Genomic DNA, 11463 nt, shown 5'->3' with positions numbered 1-11463 from the left:
TATGTTACAACAGCTGTGAAGGCGGATGAAGGCTGCAGCAGATAGGAATCTACCAGTTTGTCATGACTACTTCTTGCCATCGGAACAGAGCCTTGCTGCAAAGACCGTGCATTGGTCAGCGTGCACCGATCTACACGCATAAAACAAATTCACGCACAGGCGTCTTCCAAAAACCCAACCCAAACCCCAAAAGTCCCATGGTGATCAGCAAATGGTAACAGGGGCAGGATCATGAAATCTGGAAGCCCCTGGTCATGAACCGGCACATGGGCGGTGGATACAGATTCAGTCATCCTGACTCAAGGAACGAGGCAGTTGAGCAGCTCGGCAGCTGTATCCATGACTGAGCAGCCCCTTTTAGGATCCACTCTGCTCACCCTGAAAAGGGAGAGGGGCTAGAAAAGGTGCCCTAAACATAGTCTGCCTCCGTTTTCCCCCTGACTGGATTGCCGCGCTCAGTGGGGTCACCAGGGGTGTACCCAGGATCAAAACTGGGGGGGTGTCGTTCAGGGGCGGGGCCACAAAGTGGGAACGTAGGCGGGGCTACAGGGCCAGCGGGCCCAACGATTTGGTGGCGGCGGCTGCAGCCGCTAAATGAACCCCCTAAACTCTCTCATACGAAATCCCCCTGCTCTGAAGGAGGGCCGTCTCTAGGCCCAGGTCCGGTGGCGCGGGGTGCCAGGCCACCAGGGGCGCCACTATGCCCGCTGAGAGCGGAGGCCGACCCAGGCGCACCTCTCAGCTGTTCAGCGGCTTCAGGCCACTTTCCGGAGGCTTCCCTAGTCGGGCCCGTGGTTTGGCCTTCTCGGGGGGCAGCTGCCCCCCCTTGCCCCATGCTGGGTACGCCCATGGGGGTCACCACCTAGCGGTTGTAATGAAGACATTAAAGATGCCCCCACTGTGGAAGGACATGTGGATCCAGAATTGGCCTCCACAGAATTGGCCTTGCAGACTCATTGTTAAAACCATGTTTATGGAAGACAATCTTATTCGGCTACAAGTGATCGCCAAAGAAGAAGAAGGGGTGCAGCAACATCTAGAGAGAGTCAAAGGTTCTCCAAACTGGATCTACACCTGCCACCATCTCAATGTGCAACCAGCCCTTGTCTCAACAGACTCTTACTCACTTTGACTGAACGTAGACACATAGGAAAGTCTCCCCAACATTCATAACTCAATGAAGGTTTGTCACCTACCGGTAGCTGTTTACTCCTCAGGAGTCGCCACTACCTATGTCTGCACTTGGATGATGAGGCATGTCCTTGTGGCAAGTGTCCCCGAGCAACTTTTTTTACTCCAAACGTCAAGGGCATAAGTCCTTCCTCGGCACACCAACACAGCTGAATTACTCCAGTCCACAGGCGAAAGAATTCTGGAAAAGGGTGGGTTGAATCAATGTGTTTGTGTGTGTGTTGGGGGGTGGGTTGGTAGAAAGGCAAAGTGCTCTCCACTAACAGCTGTTCCCAATTTCAGACATGGGTTCTACCTTGATCATTCAACATATTTCTTTGTCCCGAGATGAGAAAAGGGGAGAGAACGGCCCTGAAAAGAAGAAAACAAAAGCAAAATATTGTTAGGGATCACAAAGTTCCTGTTAATAATATTTTTTTCAAAGCATTTCTACAATGTGTAATATTTTTTAAATCTCCAAGTGGCATACAGCATAAAACAGTAAAGAATATAATTAACACAAAAATAAAACATCAAACCAGTAAATAGCAGTATGAAGCATATAAAAACAAATTTATATTATGGGTCAGGGAAAGCCTGGGCAAAAAGGCATGTTTTTATGAAATGTCTGGGGAAACTGATGGCTGCTGTTTCCCACAGGGCAGGAGAAAGGGAATTCCATAGTAATAGGGCATTAGCAGAAAATTAATTTTCTCATATATTTTAGTGGATTGTGCTCCAGAACTATAGATGTTGGAAATTTGAAATTTTAGGAGTTGAATGAGAAATTTCGGCCTAGCTTCATTACATTATTACTTTTTTTTAAAGTGGATTTCTTAGGTTTCCTTTGATAAACTGCTCCTGTGATGAACTGCTACAGTTTCAGCTGTCTAAGTGCTTTTGAAAAGACACCAACTTCCATTGTATATACAAGCTACTAATAAAGGCCTACCCTTCTACAGACCTATACGATCACTTAAATTATGTGTGGTAGGAAAGTCTATTCAGCATACAACACCTTATGGAATATTAAAGAAAGGTTACCCAAAAATGAGAATTTTCTCTTTCGCAGTGACCACTTAAATGAATGCGAGCTGCACAATGGCACAATAATAATTACTCAAGACTTTTCCCTCGAAGGGGCATTGTCTTCCATTCCAGAGATTCTGTGGGGCTGCGTTCTCCGATTTCCTCCATTTTCTTCCCTTTACAACAGGCACCCCCAAACTCGGCCCTCCAGATGTTTGGGGACTACAACTCCCATGATCCCTAGCTAACAGGACCAGTGGTCAGGGATGATGGGAATTGTAGTCCCAAAACATCTGGAGGGCCGAGTTTGGGGATGCCTGCTTTACAATGTATTCATTATGTATTTACTTCATAGAGTTTACATGCACCTAATTGTAAGGAAACAGCAACCACCAAAGTAGTTTACAATAAACGAATAAGGCAATTAAATTATCAGTGGAAAACAGTTAAGCAAGACAATGTCGTCGCCGTTTTGCAAGGTGCGTGTGCAGAGAACGCACGTACTGTGCTTTTCCGTGTATAAGACGGGGTTTTTTATTTTAAAAAATTGTGTTCAAAATTGCGGGTCGTCTTATAGAGGGATGCAATCTCCCTCCATTTTCACAATTTGGAGTCCCCCCAAACAAGGGGCGTCTTATACATGGGGGGGGGGGTTGATACACAGAAAAATACGGTATATTTTGTCAGGTGAGCCCAATGGCCCTAAGCGGTGTCTATGCCTTCCTCTTTCATGCTACTCCCAGGGTGCTTGTGAGGAGGCGACTGTCACGCTAGGCAGGCAGCTTGCGGTCGAAATCCGGGACCCGCCGCCCCATGCCGCCCCTCCAAGGAGCATTTCCTCATGAGGGAAAAGGCCCTCTGCACATGGCAGGTGGCGCTATGCCCGACGGGCCTTTCCAAAGCAAGAGAAGCATGCACACCGCCCTTGCCCTCCTCAAAAGGTCAGGGACTCTGCACATGCGCCGAGGTGCCCGGCCTGGGAGGTCAGAAGCGTCCTTTGTCAACAAAAGGCCCAGCATAGGCCCATCTCCGGTGCAGCTCCTCAAGCTGCTTGAGCAAGGGGGGAATATTGCAGCGGGGGGGGGGGAGCTGCTCTGCCCCCCCTCCAGAAGGGCAGCCGTGAGGGGGGTCCAAGCCGCAGGCGGGCGTGAAGGGCGTGCAAAGAAAACGCTTCAGGGAAACCAACCGCAAGGGTCTTTTCTTGGCTTGTTTCCCCTCTCTTTGTTTTTTTGCTGAACAAATCCTGGCTCGGGTCCCAGAGAGGGAAGAGGAAGGGGAACAAGAGGGTCTCTCCAGCCCCCCTGCTTCAGGCTGCGGCCTGGTGCGCTGCCTGGCCTCCCTCGGCTGTGGCCTGGTTGCCGCGGGCGACGGCCATGTCAACAAGAGGAAGGCCAGGCCATTGTTTCCTTGTGGGAGGGGCCAGAGCTGGGAAAGGGGCGGAGCCTCGGAGCCTGGGCGTTGGTTTATTCAGCGTTATATTTGCAATGTGTTCTTTGTTTTCCAAAATCAGGAATAAGGAAGTGAAAAGCGCTGTGCAGGCAGTGCTTGGGAAAGATGCATAAACTCCCCAGACATCTTATCAGTGACTAACTGATCCTATTCCTCTCAATGACAATTCAGATTGGGAACATTGGCTATAAAGTTGTCTATCGAAATCCCTAATAGCGGGTTTAGGCTGAACCTGAGTTACAATATATGAATTAAAAAAAGTAGTTAACTTATCTATGAATGTGCAAGAAAATTGGAATAATAGAAGTTGCAGACGGAATAATTGGAAGACCAATCTTTATTTTTATCTCTTTTTTCTTTTTTTTCTCCCCCCCCCTCTTTTTCTTTTTGTCCTTTTTGTGTTTTTTGATCCTTTATATATTTCTCCTTTTTGAATGTGTGAATATTTGTGTACCTTGTATTGATTGTATTTATGCCTTTTTAAACAATAAAGATATTTCTAAAAAAAATAAAAATAAAGTTGTCTTTGGGGAATCAAATAGCAGGCTGCTATAACAGTGTCTTTTGGAACTTATCTACCATCTGATTTCTTTATCCTGGCAAACAAATCTGTTTATCCTTGCAATTCTGCTTTTGATGTACACTGTGTATTTTCTGCTTTTAAAAAACTTTTTGATTATTTAAGAAAGTGCATGCACTTCAATAGCATAGAAGCAAGAAAGAAAGAAAGAAGGGAGGGAGAAGGTAAAAACAATACAACCGGGTTAAAATTAAAATTCAGCATACCCACAAAATGCAAATTTGAGTCGTTTCAGTCACAGTCCCTGAAAAGAATTATTATTATTATTAGTGGGAATAGTAATTTTATTTTTTTTCCTAAATAAGCAATAGCTTGCCTGTTTAACATCATATGGTCCATACCTTTCAAAAGAAAATGATGCAGAGTGGAGAGTTGGTTATTGCAGCAAGATATAAATAATGCTATGAATAATAAGATCATAATTGCATGGAAGCTCAGCGGAAGCAAATGACTTGGGCCTGAAAATGAAGTCAGTGATTTGCAGCTTCCAGCAAAATCTCTTCTAAAAGAGAGGCTCATAGATCCAGAGAACAATCTAGGAAAGCCTATAAATTAAATTAAATTAAACAATAAATAAATACATAAATACATAAATAAATAAATAAATTGGCATCAATCCTGCATGCTGAAACACAGAACTGCCACAAGCATAGTAAAAAGGTGTGGAGGAAACCCTTTTAAAAGTAAAAGGGGCATGTGGGTGATACTAGCGACCCAATCCTTCCACCCTCTCATGACTTGCCTTCCTGTATTCCTTTCACATGCCCACTTGCTTTCCTCCCAGCCTGAGACTCTTCCAGGCTGGGACAAAAGGAGGGAGAGGGTGGCAGGACAGACCCGGCCTCCTTGGTGGTGGCAGTTATACTGGTGCTTTGGTATTTAAGCTTTCCAGAAAACCAATGACATGTTTAGGAAAGGAACTTTCACAATGTTATTTTTTTACAATTTTATTTACCCGTATATTCCGGCGTATAAGACGACTGGGTGTATAAGACGACCCCCAACTTTTCCAGTTAAAATATAGAGTTTGGGATAGACTTGTCCTATAAGAAATACAACCCGGCGTATAAGACAAACCCTGACTTTTGAGAAGATTTTCCCGAGTTAAAAAGTAGTCTTATACGCAGGAATATACAGTAAATCAAAAAGATTTAGCACACACTGTTATAGGAACAAGACAAACACATACAGACGTATATGAACCACATGTCTGAAACAGTACGGGATAGCAATCCTGATCAAGCAGCACACTCCAATTTCTGGTAGGGAACCACATCTTTCTGTGATGTATGAATGATGTTTTTTGGGGGTGGTCTTGAGCGACAGGGTAGGCTATTTCAAAAGTCTATATAAGGGCAGGCACACCTTTGTTCTGGGTCCTCCTCCTTTCTCCTGCCTGTGAGGGGAGTACCCTGTTGCAACAGCCTTAATAAAGATCAGGCTTACTACCAGCTTTGCTTCTCAATATTTTCTGGTTGGCCTCTGTTATTTTCTCTTACCGATAGAGCATACCTGCCAAGTTCGGGACGTAAAGATCCGGGATCGGCAGCGTGCGCATGACCGGAAGTTGCGTGACGCAACTTCCGGTGGCGCTTTGCCCTTCTATGGGCACCAGAAAATGGCGGCGCCAGCGACGGAAGTCGCTTCCGCGCATGACCGGAAACACGTAAAAGCGACTACCGGCGCCGGCGGCGCCATTTTCTGATGTCCATAGAAGGGCAAATAGCCACCGGAAGTCGCGTCACGCAACTTCCGGTCTTGCGCGCGGAAGCGACTTCCGGCGCCGGCGCCGCCATTTTCTGGTGTCCATAGAAGGGCAAAGCGGCACCAGAAAAATGGCCGCCGGGCAAAAGCCGATTTAAGGGACAATACCGGGATTTTTCACTAAACGGGAGACCGCCGGGAAACGGTAAGAAAAAAGGGGTTTTCCCGGCGGAAACGGGATACTTGGCAGCTATGCAATAGAGAACCTACATAAGAACTCTAGACCATGCATCCCCAAACTTCGGCCCTCCAGATGTTTTGAACTACAATTCCCATCTTCCCTGACCAATGTTCCTGTTAGCTAGGGATCATGGGAGTTGTAGGCCAAAGCATCTGGAGGGCCGCAGTTTGGGGATGTCTGCTCTAGACGGGCTCTTGGGTACCCAAGGGAAAAGGAGCAAGTTTTTTATATATATAACACACACCATGAAGCAGTCCACAGTGGTGGTGGTGGTGTGATGATGATGATGATGATGATGATGATATTATTACCATGGTGGCTCTGTAGCAGGGGCCCAAAGGGCTCCAATTAAGGTGATAATGTAAATCCTTATAAATCCTGGAATATGCTTATATTAGAAGAGTTATGGTAACCTGTTGCTTTAAAGAAACTGATGATTCAGCAAGAAGCCGTTCCTACTGGGATGGAAGGTCAGCTAATACGTCAATCACAAAGAAGCAATTAATAAACTAGAACATAAATTGTTACATCCACACGTAACACAGGTTCCCATGCATGTAAACTAACAATATGTAACAGATCACGGTAAGAATCAAAGTTTAGTTAGCGATGCTTATTGTGCATGCGTATTAAACAGGGCCGCCTTAAGCCTATCCGGTGCCGTGGTGCGAAGATCCCTCTGGCGCCCCCCCCCCTTTCCCAGAGTTGTTGACCTTTTTAGGGAGCTGACACCACACTTACATATTATCTCTGCTTGGTGGAAAGAAAACAGAAAACATAAACAAACAGTTTTTGTTGCCCGTTTATTGTGTGCCGAGGTCCCCAAACCACCCCTCAAAGTAAAACACACACCACACATACAAGCCTGCGATTTACACATGGTTTACAAGCCATAAGGAACACCATTTCAGATAAAATCACAGCGGACTTTGCTACCAAACTCTGCCATTTTGTCCTTACCCACAACCACTTCAAATTTGGTGATGACCTGTTCCTCCAGATCAGCGGCACAGCCATGGGCACCCGCGTGGCCCCACAGTATGCCAACATCTTCATGGCAGATTTAAAAACAACGTTTCCTAAACTCCTACCCACTCAAACCTCTCTTGTACCTACGATACATTGACAATATTTTTATTATCTGGACACATGGACAACAGACCCTGGAAACCTCCCACCAGACATTCAATGACTTTCACCCCACCATCAACCTAACAAATGAACCAATCTATGCGAGAAATACGTTTTTTGGACACTACTATAAAAATACAGGATGGACGTATAGACACCACCTTATACCGAAAACCAACTGACCGACAAACATATCTACATGCTTCTAGCTACCATCCCAAACATACCAAACAATCAATTGTATATAGCCAGGCCCTACGTTACAACCGCATCTGTTCCAACTCTACAGAGACTCTCACCTAAGAGATCTACAGCAAACCTTTTTAGAACGAAAATATCCACCTGATGAAGTTAAACAACAGATCAACGGAGCCAGACTGATACCCAGAGAGAACTTGCTGCAAGACAGACCCAAAAAAGAAAATAACAGAACACCACTAGTAATCACATACAGCTCCCAAGTTAAAACAGTACAACGCATCATCAGAGATCTACAGCCTCTCCTGGACAATGACAGCTCCCTTTCTCAAGCTCTGGGAGGAAGACCTTTCATTGCCTACAGACAGCCACCCAATCTTAAACAACTCCTCACCCACAATAACACAACCACCAGACTTAACATGGACACTGGTACCAGAGCTGCAATGAACCCAGATGCCAACTTTGCTGCCACATACACCCGGACAACACCATCACTGTCCCCAACAACATCCAACATACCAGCTCAGGACTATTTAATTACTCATCTTCTAACATCATCCGCACGGATCGAGTAAGAGGCAGGGCGCAGTAGTTTTAAGTGGTTGGCCTATATTGAATGAGAAATCTCCAGTTCACGAGGCAACCGTGAGCCAATCGTTCCACCGGCTAATCTGCAGGGTTGTTGTGAGGGTGAGATGGAAGAAGAGAATCATGTGCGCTTCTTGGAGGAAAAGGTTTTTAAAAATCAATGAATAACTCCGCACCACCTCCTCCCCACTAGGCCTGGTCATCAGTGGTGTTGATCCTGCCTTAACATGTCAGAAGGTTCCCTGGGGAGGGTGGGCGTGTGTGTTGCTGGCCACCGCTTCTGCATTCACACACATCCAAGGGCCGGAATTTATTAATTTAACTAAGGGCTCAGAGCTCGAATAAAGGGGAGAGTGCCTCTCGCCAAGTAAACAGATCACACGCCCCCCCCCCCGCCCCCACCCCTTTGTATTCGCACGATTGCCAGCTTTACATTCTGAAAGAGCACTTGTGTATCTTTTTCGAAGGGGAGCGATAGATAGTAGAAAAGCCCAAACAGAGGCGGGGGATCCTCTGCAAATGTAGGGAAAGAAAGCGTCGTTACCCACAGGTTAAATTTCCACCTGCCTTGTCGTTAAGAGGCATAGGGAGCGGGGGTAGGTAGCAACCTCTGTGCATTAAGTTCGCCTGCGAGGGCAGGTGGTGAACCTTTCACACGTTACTTGAAGGATGGAAATGGCGGCTCTAGACGGGCTCTTGGGTACCCAAGGGAAAAGGAGCAAGTTTTTTTTATTATAACACACAGTGGTGGTGGTGGTGATGAGGATGATATTATTATTATTATTATTATTATTATTCCTCGCCCAACTGGCTGGTTTTCCCAAGCCTCTTTGGGTGGCTTACAGCATATATATAAAACAGTAAAACACTGAACATTAAATAGGGCTGCCATATGTCCGGATATGCAACAAGTTGTTGGTTTTTACTTTTTGAAATATGGCAGCCCTACATTAAAGAGGAAGGGCACACCAGGAAGTACCTGGAAAGGGGCGGAGTTTGGAGCCGAGTGACAGCTTGAGCTCTAAAGAGGTGGGGCTTGGAGCAGCTGCAGCTGTTGCTAAGGTTTTATTTGGCACACTCTGCGTTGTTGGGTGGAGTGGCATTCAGCAGGACCAGAGCGGATTGGTGCATCCGTTGGCATTGATTCTGAGGGGGCAGGGTCGGAGTGCTCAACAAGCCAACCGAAGAGCCAGGAGGGAGGGACTTGAAACTGAGCCTGCTTGCTATTGGAGCTCTTGAGTCTGAGGAGGCAGTTAAGAGTTTCGAACGGTGCAATGGGGGCTTTGAGGGGGCGGGCCTCTAGGCTGAGTGGCAGCGGAGAGCTTGGGGTGCTGAAACCAAGTGGCAGTTGGAGCTCTGAGGAGGGAGGAGGGGAATGCTTTTGGCGGGAAATGGCTGAGGAGAAGCCGCTTGAGGCCTTGACTTGGTTTTCCCCACAGAGGCTGGGAATATTTTGCTCTGAGGTGGTGCTAAGGATTCTCCTCCCCCTCCTCCTGCTGCTGCTGCTCGGCCCTGGTGTGTTTTTCTTAAAAATAAAACCCCATACCATCTATAGTTACACATATGGCTGGAGCAGGTTAGGGCACACCATCTGTGATAAGTCTTCCCAGGGCAGGTCCATCTTGCTGTCTCTGGTGTCATTCTGGTGCCATGCCTAGACAGTTTTATTTGCCTTGGCTTTTACAAAATAAACAATCTAGCGTAAGATGGCTATAGGTTTATCTGTTCTGCTGAATTTCACAGGCTGTTTTTAATACATTTTTTTGCTGCTTACTTTTATCTATTCCCTTGTTGATTTTCATGTTGTTGTTTTTTATTTCTATTGTTTTTTTATATTTTATTATGCTGTTGTAAGCTGCCCTTTACTGAAAGGTAGCATTAAAACCTTTTAAATAAAATTCGCTGCTCGGAGATCTAAGTACAGGGGTACCTTGGTTTAAGAAGAGCTTAGTTTATGAACAACTTGGATTAAGAACGCTGCAAACCTGGAAGTAGGTGTTTTGGTTTGTGAACTTTGCCTTGGAAGCAGAACATGTTCCACTTCCTGTTGAGTGTGTTCCATTTGTAATTTGAGTCCCCTGCTGCTATCGGAAAGCACGCCTTGGTTTAAGAACGGACTTCCGGAACGGATTAAGTTTGTAAACCAAGGTACCACTGTACAGCTAAATTCAGCTCTAGAACAGCAGAATGGGAAAGAAGATATTCTAGATATTCCATGGATTGCAAATGTTGATTTCACTGTTCTGTTTCTTTATAGGTTTTGTACAACCAACACAAAGATACATTTACTCTGAAGTAATAGTGCCAAAGCGGCTGGAATCAAGGGGTAGCAAAGTAATTTTCCTTTTGAATACCATTTGAGTTGCTCCAGATATTTCTTCAAACCTAATTTTTTAAAATGCAGTCAGTGATCTAGTACTTACTAGAGCAGAGCTTTCAAAACTTTTCATGTTAGTGACACACTTTTAGACATGCATCATATCGTGACACAATTATTATTAGCATTTCTTGAATTTATATACCACCCTATACCTGGGGGGTGGGGGTGGAGATTGCTGTGCACCCGGGAGCGAGGCAAGCCGCCCATGGGGTGGGGTGAGCATCCCACGGGGGTGATGCCGCCCACGGCAAGCGTCCCACGGGGGCACCTTAGCGATGTCACCCCCCTTGGGGATGACACCTGGGGCGGGCCGCATCCCCCTTCCTCCGCCAGTGATCTGGGGGTCTCAGAAATTCAGTTTTACTAAACCGGAGGTTAAACTAATCCTTTCTAGCTCCAGGAGAAGCACTGGGAGTGTTCACAGGAAACACACGCTGCAGTGTCACGGCACATAGTTTGGAAAGCTCTGTACTAGAGTTTGGGGTGTGTGTATGATATATACTATACCCATACTCACACATATACATATTCATATAGATATAGATGCATACACACTGATGGAAACAAAATTTTAAAAAATCCTTCCAGTAGCACCTTAGAGACCAACTAAGTTTGTCATTGGTATGAGCTTTCATGTGCATGCACACTTCTTCAGATACCTGGTATCTGAGTTAACATTTACCATACCTGGTTACAGGTAGGTAGCCGTGTTGGTCTGGGTCGAAGTAAAATAAAAAAAATCCTTCAGTAGCACCTTAAAGACCAACTAAGTTTTTATTTTGGTAAGTGTGCATGCACACGAAAGCTCATACCAAAATAAAAACTTAGTTGGTCTTTAAGGTGCTACTGAATGATTTTTTTTATTTACCATACCTATCTCCCTGAAGCAGTTTCTAGTCTGACATGACTTCACCTCCCTTTCTTATTGGAGAGTTTGGGAAACTGTGCCATGGCTGTTTCCAGGCCTGTTCTTCTTTAAATCACAATAGC

General features: G+C 45.7%; 1 protein-coding gene across 1 annotated transcript in view; it reads left to right on the top strand.

Annotated features, from left to right (window-relative positions):
• Nucleotides 1–3078: 3078 nt before the first annotated feature.
• LOC118085084 (disintegrin and metalloproteinase domain-containing protein 9-like) overlaps nt 3079–11463 on the top strand; it is a 33493-nt gene continuing 25108 nt past the window's right edge. The window contains exon 1 of the mRNA XM_060274016.1: nt 3079–3140. Coding sequence (XP_060129999.1) covers nt 3079–3140 — 62 coding nt within the window. The remainder of the gene's footprint in view (nt 3141–11463) is intronic.

The sequence above is a fragment of the Zootoca vivipara genome, chromosome 4 (genome assembly GCF_963506605.1).
Source record: "Zootoca vivipara chromosome 4, rZooViv1.1, whole genome shotgun sequence".
Taxonomy (NCBI): Eukaryota; Metazoa; Chordata; class Lepidosauria; order Squamata; family Lacertidae; genus Zootoca; species Zootoca vivipara.
The sequence above is the reverse complement of the archived record's forward strand: the minus strand, read 5'-3'. Positions and strand labels throughout refer to the sequence as shown.